At 41.9% G+C, this 17357-nt stretch overlaps 1 protein-coding gene across 2 annotated transcripts in view; it reads left to right on the top strand.

Moving 5' to 3' along the window:
- Positions 1-365: 365 nt before the first annotated feature.
- Positions 366-17357, top strand: part of LOC128379629 (myosin-10-like) — a 55145-nt gene continuing 38153 nt past the window's right edge. Inside the window, exons 1-3 of one of the 2 annotated variants that reach the window (XM_053339321.1) lie at positions 366-541; positions 2332-2709; positions 8859-9015. In XM_053339321.1, the coding sequence (XP_053195296.1) occupies positions 2365-2709; positions 8859-9015 (502 nt within the window). In that variant the 5' untranslated portion in view covers positions 366-541; positions 2332-2364. The remainder of the gene's footprint in view (positions 542-2331; positions 2710-8858; positions 9016-17357) is intronic. The other variant, XM_053339322.1, reaches the window with a different exon arrangement.

The raw sequence follows: 17357 nt of genomic DNA, 5'->3' as shown, positions 1-17357 counted from the left end.
GTTTGCAGCAAATTGGTGGGTTGGTTTCTTCTATCCAATGATGGAGAGGGGGAGAGAAAGACCGCAAAGTGAGAGCCCAATTGTCTGCAGCCTGCATCTAGTGGGTGTGTGCAATGCATAGATATGTGTGGGGTAGATTTTAATAAGCGCCCCCCAACAGCACAAACTCCTGATAAATATGTTCATGATTGTGTTTACTTGATAGGCTAAAGATACAGTGACAGACATCAGTACAAACAACCCAAATTTCTCCTCAGGTGAGTCATCCCAAACATAGAGTGACGGCGGTGTATTGATCTGCTCGGTGAGTTTCTATGTGAGCACAGTCCATCGTAGGCGGGAGTAGCAGCGGTCAGGTCTGCTCGGTTTAGGAGGGGCCCCAGTGTAGAGGCAGCACTGTGCCTGTGGTGCATACCAAAGCCCAGATACATGCCTGCATTTCAATTGTGTGTAGCAGCTAGTTGCATACAGGGTGCGCATCAGGGGGAGATCGGACTGCTTGGTGAACAGGATCCGGTTGCTGCTTCGCTGACAACACCAGGTAAGTTAAGTTAGTTCATTAACGTGAGCGTGCTGGGGGTGAGAGAGTCGCGTGGGGGGGTAATTAGTCCATCAGTGGACATATCAGTGTCCGGGCTGGAGGACAGAGGTGTCTCCTGAAACTTTGTTGGACTACGGTTATTATTTATGTGGTGAGTTAACCCACCCGTTAATGTAAGGTATCCCCCCCCCCCCCCCTTCTTTTTTTTTCTTACCTAGACAGGTGTTAAGTGACGTTTAACTTACTAATAATAAGAATTAAATGTTGTTTTGGGTTAAACAAAACATACATATAATTACATTTTCTCTCATTGTTTTTGTTTATTGTAATAGTTCTCCTAGACCTTTTAGTAATAGCTGCCTTATAACGTTATTAACCACCTCATGGCACATTCAGGCTAATTTCCAAAAGCTATGTCGCAGTTTTATTACCGTAAATATTAGCTTAATATTTGTAAACAGGACTTCAGCAGCAAGTTTCTCCCCCCCTCTCGAGCTGCTGGTGCCCGTTCGGTCTGCTTTTTGGGGACAGTGCCAATGCACAGTCATCTTATCTAATATATAAGCTCCGTCTGTAGGCTATAGGAGTGCAGGTAGCTGGTACTTATTACCTGGACGACAGCAGTAGTGTATGTGATAGGATGTTTTCTACTCAGCGAGCATTCTAGAAGAAAACGGAGGACTAGTGCCGCTCACGACGTCGCTCAGTCCCGTTTGATTTGCTAAGAGAGCTGTGTAGCCTACGCAGTATGCGCATTACTGTGGCACAGACCCATTCAATAAGTCATGCAGACTTTCAGACCTACACTAAATTGTGTTAATGATATGATACAACTTTTAACTCATGCCCCCGTACAGCATAGTCATGTTCTGGACTGGTGACATACAGTTTCCCTTGGTAAGTAGGTAGGTAAGTAGCCTACCTTATTAATCTAAGGGGGACATTTCTTTGTTAGCAATACACAATAGAATAACACAACAAGAATAACAATCAAATTAAGGGTAGGGATAATAATAATGATGATATTGACATAAATGTATACAAATACTTTTTAAGAACTGGGTGTGCAAAAGAGCAAATGTCCAGGTGCTTAATATGTGTCTGTGCTGTGGGGTGGGGGGTGGGGGGGGGGGGTTAGTCCAGGGATGAGTTATCCCATCCTCACTGTGTGTCCTGTACTGTGTGTCAGATATGGGTGCAAGTTGGGCTGGGCAATATATTGATACTCTATCATTATCATGAAATGAGTCTAAATATTGATATTAGATATTGTATAAACGTGATATGAGACTAAATATTGCCTTAGATATTGGATAATGTAATCTTGCGATATGGCAGTGTTGTCTTTCTTGGTTTCAAAGGCTGCATTACTGTAACGTGATGTCATTTTCTGAACTTGCCAGGCTGTTCTAGTTGTTCTACTATTTGACTTTACCCACTTAGTCATTATATCCACATCACTGATAATTATTTATCAAAAAATGTCTGTGCAGATATTTTTTGAAAGCACCAATAGTCATCCCTGTAATATTGTTGCAATATCAAGGTATTTGGCCAAAAATATTGTGATATGTGATTATCTCCCAACCCTAGCGCAAGACATCTATTTCCATCCATGCTTTCAGTCACACAGAAAGATCTTATTGTTTATAATGTGACTTTTCCTTCTTGAGTCTGTAGAATTCATCGAATCAAAGGAGACTTTTGAGAAGTTTTAGGGGAAGCATTAGGTGTGGCATGTAATGTCATACTACATGTTATACCAATCTCTGCATTTATGTCTGTTCTAGGTGGCCACGTTGCTCTGGTAAACCCCAGATAAGATGTCTCATCGGAGTGGGCAAGAGGACCCTGAGCGGTACCTGTTTGTGGACCGCGCTGTGGTCTACAACCCAGCCACTCAGGCTGACTGGACGGCCAAGAAGCTGGTGTGGGTCCCCTCAGAGCGCCATGGCTTTGAGGCGGCCAGCATCCGAGAGGAGCGTGGCGAGGAGGTGTTGGTGGAGCTCGCAGAGAATGGCAAGAAGGTGGTGATCAACAAGGACGACATCCAGAAGATGAACCCGCCCAAATTTAGCAAGGTGGAAGACATGGCCGAGCTCACCTGCCTGAATGAGGCATCTGTGCTGCACAACCTGAAGGATCGCTACTACTCCGGACTCATATATGTGAGTGACTTAGACCCTTCAGATTGTTGTGTGTTTTTCTAGCAGTTTATAATTTCCATGCTGCAGAATGATTAACCTTCTCACAGATTGCCTGCTTCTCACGGCTGTAGATTGAATTTCACCCTTACTTGTTATAATTGCAAAATGACAGCCGGTATTTCTGCTTGTATGCACGCTAGTTTTAACTTTTAGCCATTTGTATCTGCACATGCGAGATCTCATATTTACCAGAAAGGGGAAAGACAGGGCATTGAACTTTTTGCTGTTCTGAATGAATGCTGACCACACACACATGTTTTTACGCAGTATGAGCGACAGATCTCTCTCTAGTCTTTTAACCATTGCCAGACTTTTCCGCTAACTTGATCACCTCTCCTCTCCTCCCCGGGGTTACAGACAGTTACCTCCCCCCATGGCTTCTCTCTCACCTCAGTTAAAGGCAGGCCTCTTCCATAAACACTGCTGCTTTCAGTTTGTTTGTCCTGCCCTGTGCCCCTACTGGTGGGCCTTGTTTGATCACTGAGATGACTTGACCTCTCTCTCTCTTGTGCAGCAGTCCCACTGTGTAAAACTAAACACGTTTGGCCCAAAATGTGGGGTGACAGGGAGTGTATTTTTCACCTTGAATATCTTGTTGAAATCTTGATACCATATACAAACTTATTTGAATAAACTTGGAAATGCTGTTTACATACCAGAGGATGGAAACCAACACAAGCATTGTCATTATCACTGTCCACTACAACCCTAAGCCAGTAACTGTAACCCAGATCACAAGACATCATACTGTAAGTTTTAAAAGCTCATTTTTGCTATCCCCATTCATAGTTTTTATAGCAGTTAGGGGAAGCTCTGGTATGTTAAATATGTAATCCAATACACATCAGTGTCAGTAAGGCCAGTAATGTGATTTTTTTGTCTGATCTTTTAATTACATAATTTCTTAATTTTACTCTATCATGGCCAGAGCCTGTAGTAATGTGTATTACTGCATTGCCACTGTCCCCATAATCTAATTTCACTACAGATGGAGCTGCTTTGTGATGTTCTAGTTGTGTTCTTGACCCATTTAGTGACATTTTTCCAAGAATAGTATGTGGGTTGGTTATCACCATAGAGACTCTGGTTCAGGGTCTACAGGGGGAATGTTGAATTTATGATTTATCCTCTTCACAAGACATAATGAAATATCACCACTCACTCTCAGCGAGACCTGATTGCTTCAGTGAAGGTGATATTATCATTTGTCTATGCTAAAATGGAGCAAAACACCACAGTAAGTGCTCAGTTCCCTTCTTGGTTCCTCTTCATTTTCTCTTTTATGCCATAGTGTCATGCTTTTTACGTTTTCGTGGTTCAGAATTGGCTTTAGAGCTCGTTAATTTGCCCCTTGGCTAAGAGAAATTGAAAACATGTGTCTGACTGTTTTGGTTTTCTACCAGGAAGAGAGTTTTCCCATTCAACTCACTCTTAGGAGAAGCATCCCCCTAGGTTATAAACCTTTCCCAGTGTATTTGACTTACCCCCCCAGAGCTTAGCTAACATCTTCTGCAGACATATTATAATGCCTCCCTTATAGCTGAGGTGGTCGGGAAGACTTCCATTGCTGAATCATAGCATGAACATCACAGATCTGCTAGAGTCTGCTAAAAGTTTAGGCCATTTGAAACCAATCTTTTTGTAAACTTTTTCTTTTTGAAAGTACAGGTTTTAATAGGCTTGCATGCTGCTCTTTTGCTCTGTGCCATGTTGAAATTGGAACAAATGATAGGCACATTTTTTAACATAGTGAAAACTAAATTGGTGCATTTGTGCAAAGAACCCCCCAAAAAATAAAAAAGATAGATCAACATGCAAAATACTTTAATACTAGCGGTCTCTTGCAACATAATATCATTTGATTTTGTCTCCTGTTGTGGAACCTTTTAAAATGCTTGTGTGTGTGGTGAAGATTTTGTTCTAAAACAGATTACAGGCCACAAATTGAATTTCCAAAGTCAGATGATGAGTCAGTGGTTCTGATCAATTACTCTTATCAACCCCCACACACAGTATTTATTGACAACTAAACATCAACTATCTTAACAGTAACTTTGGTGTAATAAATGTACATACTCTAACTTAGCCTATGTTTATTATGTGGATTGTACCTTTTACTGGCCAGTAACTGAAACCTTAAGCTGCCACTGCATTTTAGGCGCCTGGTCTACATGTGATTCATCTGTCCTAAGCTGTCTCCTTCCATGGCCGTTTGCCCGTCTGACGGTTACAGTTGTGTGAAGTCACTCAGCCTGTTGGGCCAACTCGTTTATTGTAGCAGCTTTCTAACTGTGAGGTGGTGATTCACAGGCTAAGCACAGTGCTACACACTAGGCTACGCCACACTAGCAGGGCTACAAGCGGGCCTTTGTGTCGTTAGATAAGCCTCAGCTGTCAGAAAGCCTCAGCATTCTTCCATGGCAAAAAGATTGTCCGTCTGTCTGTCTCCTGCCGCCCACTTCGGCTCTGCTGCTGCTCAATGTCCGTCCTATCTTCAGCAGCTCTACTCTTGTTTCCCACACTCCCTCTTCTTCTCTCGTCTTTGCTGGCTCACTGTTCATGGACAATAATGACATTGAGATTGACATTGTCTCGCATTTGCATTTTGACCTCGTCTTACTTCTCGCATCCTCACTTTTTATAGCATATTGAATATTTATGCGATTCAAATGCCAGATGAATGCGAGCTGAGCTCATCCTACTCAAAACTTTTTCTTTTTTCTAACGTGAATCTGCTGCAAGGCAACAGGTAAAGCACAGCAAAAAGAAAACAAAAATGCACAATTGTTCTCGTTCTCACATCCTTGTAGACGAGAAAGTTATTTTTAGTGAAGGGGTGTAAAATACTGCTCCCACAGTTCATTTTATGTGTTTGAATTAAAATCACATGTGGTCTCGTTTTGCAAGCTGTTGGGCCCTGACGTAATCTGTTGCCTGATTATAATTGTACTTCTTTGACATTCTGTTTGTTTTCGTGTCACTATGATTTGAAGCATGAACTCTCCGCTCTTACCCTTCTGTGCGCTGAATATAGAGTGCCACCGATTCATACTGCATTGTTAAAGCACTGCAGTGTAAGTTTGAATGCACTGGCCCCGTGCTCTAAAATTCAATGAGCAAGAATAGCCAACTTATTAAAATGTGGAGAAAAAGCAGAAGGATGGCATTTGACACCATGCATCTCAGAGTATTGATCATCATATTTCAAAAGCCTCGTCTGAAGTATTTGATAGCTTTGTAATGAAATAAGTGGAGCAGAGCACCGTCATGGGAACGGTCAAGGTCTCCTGTACTCCACACAGATCAATGGCACCGCAACTTTGCCTCTGCACCCAGAGCGCCCTCCTCTGCAGTGGGGAGAGCGGCCTATCCACGAAGGCACGCCGACTGACTGATCAGATATAGCAGATGGGGTCGGCTGTTGTGTCTGCTGTTGCCTCTGCGTTGCTCAGCTGTTACTAGGCCACGGCCTCCACTCCCCTGGATCTGATTTCACAGTGGAAATATCACCTTCTCTTTCCTGGACCAGGCCAGCCACAGCGGTTTGGCAGGCGGTGTTGAGTTAGTCGTATGGTCTGTTAACTGGCAACAGTGGTAGTAAATGTTCTCTAGTCTGCATTGATCCTGCTTTAGTACTGTAAGATTTTTTCATAATAACTCCAGCATGGCAAAAAGTTTCTGAGGTATTTTTGTCCAGTCATGATAATGGACATGTAACTTTGCCCTATATAAAAATCACAGACAAATGCAACCACTCTTGTTATTTTTAGAGATCAGATTACATTTCAGTAAGAAAAAAGGAAGGAAGGAAGGGACATGATGCAGCAAATTACAGTGCACCCTTTTGCCCTTTAGCTGGCTGGGAAAGTCCTCACTAGCAGTCCAGGTATCTCTCTGCAGCCTCGCCAGCTGTCTGAGTGCCGCATGTCGCACAATTGAAGAGAACAGAACAGCCCCCCCCCGCCCCCCCTCTTATTTATAGCAGCTCCAATTTTCAGATAAGGGGGGGGGGCATTAATTTTTCATTAGCTTTGAAAAGGAGAGCGGAGTGTTAGAATTTCAGCCCTTGTCTATATATCTGAGCTCTCCTCCCCTCAGGTGGGGAGCAGTTTACAGGAAGGCTGAAAACACGGTTCAGTGTTTGTTACACCTCTGCATCTCGACCGGATTGGACCTCAGGGAGCCCTGTCAGCTTCATTTCTGTCTGCCTCTAATGCTTTCCTCACCTTTTTTTTTGTCTACCCCTTTCTGTTCTTTTTTTTTTTTTTGTCTGTATCGTCAGCAGTACAGAGCAAGCTCAGTGCTAATTGAGGGCCCTAACTGAGCTATTACATAACAGCTACAGTATGCTGTTGGCTCTCTGGGGCCCCTTAATCAACCTAGAGCTGATGAGTCACTCTTGCCACAGTGCCTCACTCGGCCTTGAATGTAGCCTTAATTGAAATGCAGATGTCATGATGTGTGGTGGTTTGATATGAAAAGATGACTCAAGGACTTTTTTTTTTTTTAATTACATCTTTTAATTTTTTGGTTGAGCTGTATTACAGTTTTATGGGTATAGTGCCATTTATTTGCAGGGGGGTATAACAGGAAGGAGTAAAACAATAAATAGCTCTTTAAACTATTAAAGCTTTTTAAAACATTGGCTCCTTCATTACAGACTGCAGTCAGCAGAGAACATGTGTCTTTTTATGAACTGTAAGGGCCATGCTGGCAGTAAACGAGAGGAGGCTGTTTTTGAGGAATTTCATCTTCATCACAAAAAGTTTCACTGATCTTGCTCCGCTTGTTAGTTTTCTTCTCCTACACTTCTGGGAGTTTTTTGTTTTTGTTGTAATACAAGAGTTTCTTGACAAAATATAACTGTAGAGTGAGACAGAACAAACAAACATGTCTGTCACTCTGACCTTGAAGTCAGTAAGGGGCCAGCTGCCTCTGATGATCTCAACTGCTTTGGTGCATCCACCACACTGTATTTGTGATATGTGCCATTTTGTGGGTGTCCACATGTGTTTGTATGACGTATTTATACTCACTGCTCGCTTTTGATTTGCTATGTTGTTATTGTTGTGACAATCAGACCTTTTTTCTCACTCTTGAGCCTCGAGGTTGTTTTCATTTTCTGTTTATCTGACATTTTTGATGATTTATTATTTACTTTATAACTAATTGACTTCCCATTTTAGCATTTTATAGTGTTATTACTATACTCTCTCTTGAATAAGTCCATATACTCAACTGTAGTTAAGGTTTACATTCAGTAGGTGCATACTGTATATGGGTAACTATGGAGATAAACAAGGTTGGACATTGTATGGGCGCTTAGGATTACTCTAACATGCCAATGATGAAAGCTGTACCACTGGTAAGCAGTTCCCAGCTCTTTCTCTGTGTCATCTGTACGGGGAATGCAAAGCCCCTATAGCATCTGCAGAATGAGAGAGAGGCAATGCCCCACCAGGGCCTCTCTCTCATTCCTGGCTGCCTTGCTGCCTGGTCGATTCAGCCTACAGCATAACTGAGAAGTGTTCATACCACACACTCTCTGGGGGGAAATCTCCGGGCTAATTACACAGCCAAGTGCAACACCACAAGTCAGAAACTAGGCTAAATGTTTGCAGCACAGGCTATTTGGTGCAACATGGATGTTAATAATATGCATACACACTTTATTCACATTGTGTAATGCTGTTTCAGATTTGAACTCTCTTATTAGGACTCACAAGAGACAAGAGTCTGTTTAATGTTTCATTAAGTCACCGTCAGTCTGCCCTGCCCTATCACTGTGTTGGATGCCCACCATGATGATGTAAGCTCCTAAAATGTGGGCAATGACAGGTCTTGCTGTACTAATACAATACAGGCCAGATGATCTAACAGTAAAACAATATAACCCCTGATGCTTTTACCATTTAAAGCTATTGATGTTTTATATTTTCTGTTTATATTAACTTAAAATAGAATGTGTCTCTTTCAACCAGGGTTTGGAACACAGACACGTCATAGTAATCAACTTTATATTTCTTGAAAATATATTGTCTGCCGGCTGTCTTTGTTGTTTACTGTCTATTCATGTCCTTTGTTTGTCTGTTTTGTATCTTTAATTACAGACATACTCTGGCCTGTTCTGTGTGGTCATCAACCCCTACAAGAACCTGCCCATCTATTCAGAGAACATCATTGAGATGTACAGAGGGAAGAAGAGGCACGAGATGCCTCCACACATCTATGCCATCTCTGAGTCAGCTTACCGCTGCATGCTTCAAGGTATGACAGACAGTCACTTTCCCCCTTTTATATTGCTTTTATAAAGCCCCTAACTATCAATGTTAGTCTTCATTGACAAATGTAATAACATTTTATAATATTTCATGTTTGTCCCAAGAGTCAATTTTAGTGTTTCATAATGTTACTTGATGGAATCGTATAATTAAAACTGATCATTTCCAGTGAGATAGTAACACTTATGGGAAAAGGGACATAAGCCATGGCTTAGTTTATTAGGATGTTTTGACATTTAATTGGCAAGAAAAAATGCAGTATTGGTATTGTTGGTATTGTGCAATAAAGCTGGAAACTGAGGTGGGTTGTTTGCATTTTGGTCTCTCCTGGCCCAGAGTTTAGCTCATTTGCAGGCAGCCTGGGGTTTGGCTACATAGTCCAGGAGATTAGTGTGTGAAGACAGTGTGTAAAGTGTGTGAAAGGTCACAAGGTCAGAGAGGATGTGACGTCACTGGTCATGTCTGAGAGGAAGATTAACTGTCTGGCAGGTTTTCCAGCTGTATCACTAGTGTCGTGTGGTGAATTGGCAATTAAATGGTCATCAGAGACTATTCAGCACTTCTCTCAACACTGTAAACGCCAGGCAAAGTGTTAAGTTTTATTGTTCTTAATATTATTGGTACAAGTTATATGTTACACATATGTTAGTATGCCATCTTTTCTCCAAACCATAAACTGATTTGTTTTTTGAACCACTGTAATGCTTTTTTAACTTTAAATTCATACACCAGTATCTTTAAATATAATTATTTAAGAAGGTAGATTTGAGCAGCTGTACACCCTTATTTTGCATTTGCTCACTCAGATGTAGCTCCTCAAGGCTTTTCCTCCTACTTGTTTTAATTTTGAAATCCAAAATGATCATTCATCTCTGTAGTCTCCATTTGTTTTGCTCAGTATATCACCATGTACTGGTGTACATCTGTGTTTCACATGAGAGTAACGTGCTGCAAGTGGCATGGGTATGATCTCTAAGCTCCTAATAGCGTGGGTGGTGAGAGGCCTTCCTGCTAGAGCTGATGCCCTGTGACAGAGGGATTTGTAGATAAAATAGGGGAGAGAGAATGAGAGAGTGAGACTGATGATGAAGCAAAGAGAGAGAGTGGGTATAACCCTAACCCAGCATCAGTCTTCAGGTTGTCATTAACTACTTAACCTCCCGCACTGATCCTGTAGAACTGTCTTCATCCTGCACACACTTTGCTAAGCTGCTCCTTATTATTAGCTAAAGCTGCTGCACACTCAAACCCTTAGCATATTCATAGAAAAGCCAGAGCTTACGATTATAACAAGTCCATGTCAAGTCATCCACCCTAATTAATGTTTGGTAAATAAAGCATGATTATGAGCTATGTGACTTGTTTTAATGGGCTTGTATTAAAGCTCACACTTGTCTGCTGTAAAAAACCACAAGACACAGGACTGTAACCCACTTTGGGTACTGACTAATTGTTTTTGAATCTCTGATGTAGAAGAACCGCTGTGATAAGCAGAAGCTTTATCAGAGTCTATCAGTGTTTAGACAGCTTTAGCCTCGATGCTGTGTGCCATCACTGTCAAACCCTGGAACAGCAGCATTACTTTCTCCCTTTTGTTTCTCTCGAATGCTGTTTCACATCTGAGATATTCGAACCTTTAAATAACATGTTTGCCAGTGTTAATGTTGCCCTTTATTTTTCAATTGTATCTACACTCGTCATCCTTAATGTGTCCTTGTCACACATTGTCCAGTTGACCTCCACAGCTGCACTTGTAAAGCTCTGGGTTTTGTGTTTCTGACCGATGTGCTTTAGGATGCCTGTCATTACACGCTGTTCTCTGGTCCCTGGACTCAGCAGGCTGCATCTCCAAACAGCTGAGACCTTTACTGGAGCTCTAGGGTGAGCAGGGCCAGAACATGGACCACATGTCATAGTGCCTCAGTGCTTTAAAGTTTGATTCAGTTGCCGAGCGCCAACCAACCAGTTGCATGCTTTCTTCCGCACTGATAGTTGGCAGGTGTAGTTCTGTAGAAAAAATTGTTCCAACACTGATCACAGCAAGGTCTGTAGATTATCTTGATTAACTGGGTCATTATTTCTGGAAAGAGACATTGCTGTTGACTTTTTCAGATGTATTTTTTGGCACTTTGAGCACCACAACCCAAGTGCCATCCAGTTCTATTGTATTTGAGAGAAGGCAGACATACGGCCAATATCTCCAATACTTGGCAACTCGTACCAAAACAATCTAGATGGATAAATAGTGCTATGGGTAAGAAGAAAATTATTTAATATTGATATTGAGCTGAACTCTCCCTTTCAGTGTAGATTAGAGCCATTAAGTTCACATCGAGGTTCACAGTTTACATGTCGCCTAAACCTTCTGATGTCACTTCATTCATTTCCATCTGTTTGGATCTCTTTTGTCGCATTTACCATCTGTTTCACGCTCCAAATGTAGTTTTCCCCAGAACCACCAACACACAAAGAATCACACACACACATTCCCGTCATCCTATTATCGCCATGCGAGATGTTTGTCTCGATATGGGACATCTCTCTTGTGCCACCATTCTTGTCTCTGACCCCCTTTTTCCCTGCAGGAGGTGTTTATTCTCTCGGACCGCTGTCCCGCACAAGGGGCGGGGCAGTAGAATGAGGTCATCGCTGGTCCCAGCTTTCCATACCATGCTGTGCTAAATTCTACAAGCTGAGTCATCGTCAAGTTGTCACAGTCGTAAGAGCAGCCCATTTCCCACTGTCGGGCTCAAATGAGCAGGAGGGCATCACCATGGATACCTGTGTGTGTATCTGTGTGTGTATGCATGCGACCAAAATAACCTTCCCAAGGGATCTCAAATAGAGGTGTCACTTGGTGAGTGACAGTATTTTCGCTGGCAGGAAAGAGGGACTTTTGTGTGTGTTATTGACTGAATCTCCTTCAGTCTGTTGAGTATGGCGACTGTCTTGTTCAGGGTGAGAAAAACTGTGTCTTTTTAACACTCCAAAGCTATTGCAAAGTATTTAGGATCTCCCACTGTTTTATAATTGCTTTCTTTCTTCTCTTAGTGACTAGACCCACTGGCCTCACTCATTTCCACCCTTTTCTCTGCTTCACTTACTGGTTTGCTCAGTCTTCTCCTTTCTTTTTTCTTTCAGCCAGAATGTTCTGGCTTGGAAGAAACTGAAGAGGAAAATTCCCCACATCCTTTAAGGCATTTTGGTCGCCTTTCACTTAACATGAAAAATACAACCGCAGCTCTGTTGGAAGCTTTGTGGTGGCTCTGTTTCCTTTGTTCCTTCCTTCTCCTCCTTTGATCAGGAAACACGGGAGGAAGAGTGTGCGGAATGTCCACTTTCTTATCACTCTTCCATGTCAGGATGTAGCCAGGGTTGCCATGGTTAGGTGGTTGTTTAACTGACAACGTTGTGTCGCCATTTTCTCTCACATCACATCTCAACCAGTCCAACAAACAAGGCGTAGTCTCTGGCAGGTTTCCAGGTTCCCTGTGTGTGCATTTGACTGTTTAGTAGTTTTCATTCATTTGTTTCGCCCCTCACCTCATTAGTTAGTTGTTTGTGGAGGAAGACAGATATGGAGTCTGACAGTAATGTTACTGCAGCCCAGTTTACTCAACGAACCACAAGGTTGGTCAGACAGATGGTCGTTATTTTGAGTAGTAAATGCCAAGGATGGCTCTGCATCTACAGTACCACCCAACTTGTATAAGAGTATACCCCTCTTTAAAAAACTTCAAACATGTTAGAAGTATGCAGACATCCATGTGTGTCTGCTTTTCCGAGGCAATGGACCATTTAATTGACTGAATTTGGTTTGCAGTTTGGCAGAGAGATTAGACATGCACATGCTACAGTGGGATTTCTTTAGATTCTTATGTAGTGCCAGTCTCGTAACTCCAATGCATGTCAAGGTTATGGCTTCATTCAACGGGGTGAAATCACTTGAATGTGGAATCACCTCTGAGGCAAACTTAGACCAACACAGATGGCACAGCGGGCATCACATGAAATGGATGAACGAAGAAAAAAAAAAGCAAAACCGCTGCCTGTTTCCTTCTATTTCTAAAAGAAATGTGAGGACGGCAGATTTGTTTTGACATTGCCTCTAAAGTGCTATACATTTCAGGTATGTGGTTGTTAGAAGTGTGAGAAGGATGAATAACAAGATTTGCTGGCAGTAAGTCTGCATTCATAACCAACATACACACATCGAGTCACACAGAAAACACGAACTACCAGATGTTTCAGGTGTAAAGCATGAAATTGAGCTCTCCCCAATGTGGTCATGGTGCAGCATTGCTTATTTGTATGAGAGATCAGTCTGGAGCTGCAAAAAACACAGAGAGCACCAAGGCTGGCAATATACTCCAAACCAAACTAAAATGTGTGCACTCACAGAAAAACAGTGGGTTTATGATCAGAAGAATGAATCACATTTGGCTTTAATTGTTGCAGTGTGTGCAGGCTAGCCTCTCCTCAGTACAATGATACCTTTAACTGGTGAACAGTGTCATGTTATTAGTTGCTCGCAGCAATATTTTCTGTTTATACTAGTTGGAATAAAAGTTTTTGTGTTGTTAAGCTTTTGAGGTACAAACTGCATTTTTTCCCACTGTAATTTGCAATATCGTCTGATGTGGACGTGATTTAACAAGAGTTGCAGTTTACATACTACTGCTATTTCCATGCAGTATCATATTCAAAAGCAGTCTGCTGGCTTCCATTTGACCCTTCAGAAAGTAGAAGTGCAGAGAGTTCTACCTATATATTGTTTCCAGTATTAATCATGAGTCTTTCCTTACATAAGCTTCAGGTATTCCTAGATATGAAATTTCTCTTATCCAGCAGAGCGGAGACAGGGATATGGAAGGTAACACAACAGTCAGAGGAGTGGAAAATGTCTTGCAACACACAAGTGAGAGGTCCATGCTGGGAGAGATGGGGGGGAGAAAGGAGGGCTTGTTGAAGACCTTAATATTGAAGAGGATGGTGGGGTAAAGCCTGAGCAAGGATAAAAGAGGGGCACACTGGAGACCTCTACAGACACTATCAACAGAATTGGTACTGGGGGTTTAAGCATAAAGAGGAGAAGATAGAAAGGAAAGAGTGCAAAGAAAGACTGAAACGCAGAGAAAGGAAGGGAATAGGAGTCATGCAAAAGCAAGAGGGGGCAGAAGAGACAGAGTTATAGGGGAAACAGAGCAGAGGGTACAGAGGAAAGGCAGAGGGGGTGGCCAGCATTGTACCTCACAATAGGGGCTTTGTGCAGTTTGAAGGGGGCTGGGACCAGAGTGCTGTGTGTGTGTGTGTGTGGGTGTGTGTGTGTGTGTGTGTGTGTGTGTGTGTGTGTGCGTGGGTACAACAGACGGGCAGGCCTAGAACTACAGAGCTCTTCCCTGGGAAATGAGGCCTCTTGTTGGGGCAGTGAGGACTTGAGAGAAGGGTTGGTGGAGGGCACACCCAGGGCCTGAGTGACAAGACAGGTGTGGAGGGTCAATGATAGTAAGGAGTGGGTGTGTGTGTGTGTGTGTGTGTGTGTGTGTGTGTGTGTGTGTGTTCAAAAAGACTGTCTGTACTCGTTACATGTTCGAGAGATGACTTTCAGACAAATGGGGAAGCCTGTTTAAACATCATGCATGAGTGTACTGCAGACACATTCTGTCTTACTGTCTTTTAATGGCAGACAGCTGTGGAGTTCATACAGGAGAAAATCACATACTGTAAGGGAGTCATAGAACAGCTCTGATTTATGGTTACATTCCTCCTTCCTGCTCAACCTAGAAATAATCATTTACAATCCAGAGTGTGCTATAGAGACATTTTTAATTGGAACAAGCTACCAGTATCCAGAATCAATATAAATTTAAAAAGATATTGAAAAGTGAACTGTTGTAGATGACCACATGATCGACTGCTGTTTTATGTTTTTGTTTTTCCTCTAAATTTATCTTGTTTGTCTCTTTTAATGTGATTATTCTCATAAATTACTAAAACTGGAAATGTTATGTTAATCTAAGTCCTCACAGTGAGCATGGATTTTAGACTTCTTTCATGCTTTTTCATTTAGTTTTTTATTATTGTTAATTACTAAAATTATTAATTCATTAATAGCAATCTGTATTGTGTTCTGTTGTAATATTTTCTTGTGAGGACCCCAGGAGGACTAGCAGTCATTCATTTGGCAGTTAATGGGGATCATAATAAAACAATATACACATACAGACACTTTTACTGCCTAAGCTGGACTGGGTAAAGTTTAGGGCCGCTGTTTTGTGTCAGTCACAGATATATATAATATGTGACTGTGTTATAGAAGGAAACCTGGCTTTTGCTTTTCTTTGTACCTAGTATCATCAGATGACACATTTTTAGATATGATGGGCTGATGAATTTCTGGCTGAAATAACAGAATAACAATAAATGTTGAGAAGACTAAATTTATTCTACCTTCTACCTCTTGTGCAACATTTATTTAGCCAATTAATCACCTATATGTAAGCAAATCTGTTTAACCGTAGTATTTGTGTGTGTAATGTACAATATATGTGCGATTGGTGGTTGTCAATACTCTTTGACCTATAATAGTAGGTGTCTATGTGAACATGACAGTCAGAGACATTCATACAATTGAGAGAGGTTGTAAAAAGATGGTTTATGATAGAGCCACTGTCATGTTCTGCCCTCGTTCTTGGACAGCGTTGTCATGAGAGACACATAGCATTGATACCAGCAGCTCCAGCACGACATATAGTGTTACCTGACTGATGCTCTCACTGCCCTCTCACTGACACCAATAACTTTATGACCCATTGCAGGCCAGGAAGAAAAGCAGATAGTGTAGCTGCCCAACTGTGTGTCATACTGTCTGGCTGCTGTCATTCTGTTTAATGGGCTACTGATGACATCTGTATGTGTATTCATCTGAACTCATTCACAGAAGCCTGGCCTTTACCCAAGACTGCAAATCATATCACTTTGTTTAAATTTTCATGGCAATTTTATATTTAAGCTGGCTGTATACTCAGACTTGCTTGTCAGACGGTGGAAATGCCTGTTAAACCCCCTCCCTCTGTACCTTTTCAAGGACGGAGGATAAGGGTTGGCTGTACACGGCCATTTCTGTAACTTTCCAAAACGGACAAACTGACATTCACAACCACTTCATGCAGTGATTGGCCAGCTATGTGGAGGTGAGAAAGGAATCAGGGTTTCAACATCTCTCTCTAACTCTCCTTCCTTCTTTATTTATGTCATTTTTTCATATTAATATTTGAGTGCAGCTCTATGACTGCATTCCAGGACTGTCTGAAAATATATGCCATTATCCCCATATTTAAACAAAGTTGCGTCCCCTTGGTCCCCCTCCCCTCAGATTTTGTGTATCTTTATTTGTATTCCATCAGATTCAGTCATACACAGCGACACAGTTTCCCTTCTGTAGCTAGACCCCTGCTCCCCCTTGTGTGTCTGGATTCCTGTGGGGCTACAGAGCTTAGCACTGTGATATTAGAGGTGCCAGCATAAACACACACGCACACATACACACGAAAACAGCCCTGTCCTGTTGGATTATGGCAGGCCTAGCCATCACAAAGAACCACAGTGGACCAAACAAGCCACCCGCCTGCTCCCATCTGCAATCGATTACATTGCCAAATACTTTCTGCCATATCTCCCACAACTGCCTTCTCTCCCCTTTCATTGGCCTAAAGGCAACACCCAACAGCACAAGGCTAATTTTACACTCTGTAATGTTGCATGCTGTTGTGCAGTACTAGCACTCTGTCAGCATAAACAAAAAGCATTTGTAACACTTAAAATGCAGCTTGAGAAACCCACAGTCCCTGGGCCAGAGAAGTGTGTATCTCTATCCTCTATCAGGGATCGTTAAGAAGCAATGGGAACCATAATAGGTCATCCTTCTTGACAGTGGAGAATGGAAGGAATTGATGAGTTTTGACAGTAGCAGGCAATTTGGGAGTCGTGATGCTTCACAGGAGATAGATAGATTGTGGGGTTATGTGGGTCTTCTGGGCTCACATACAGGAACAGAGGCAACTTATTGCTATTGTTTTTGGACAGAATTCTGAATTACTCCTTTGAATCCTCACCTGAAACATTTTAAAAGCAACCAAATATAATAAATACGTATATAAAATCATGAAGGAAAATAGAGACTCCTGTATTGTTAAGATAATGTTTTTGAATGACAGTATTGATAAGTAAAGACACCAGATTAGTATTTATCTGAAGCAATTATTATTATGTGAATGAAGGCTTTTTAGCCAGGATAAAAAACAATGATCTGAGTAGTGACAGAATCAG

Source organism: Scomber japonicus, chromosome 18 (assembly GCF_027409825.1).
Source record: "Scomber japonicus isolate fScoJap1 chromosome 18, fScoJap1.pri, whole genome shotgun sequence".
Classification (NCBI taxonomy): domain Eukaryota; kingdom Metazoa; phylum Chordata; class Actinopteri; order Scombriformes; family Scombridae; genus Scomber; species Scomber japonicus.
Note: the sequence above shows the minus strand (reverse complement) of the source record. Positions and strands in the feature narration are given on the sequence as shown.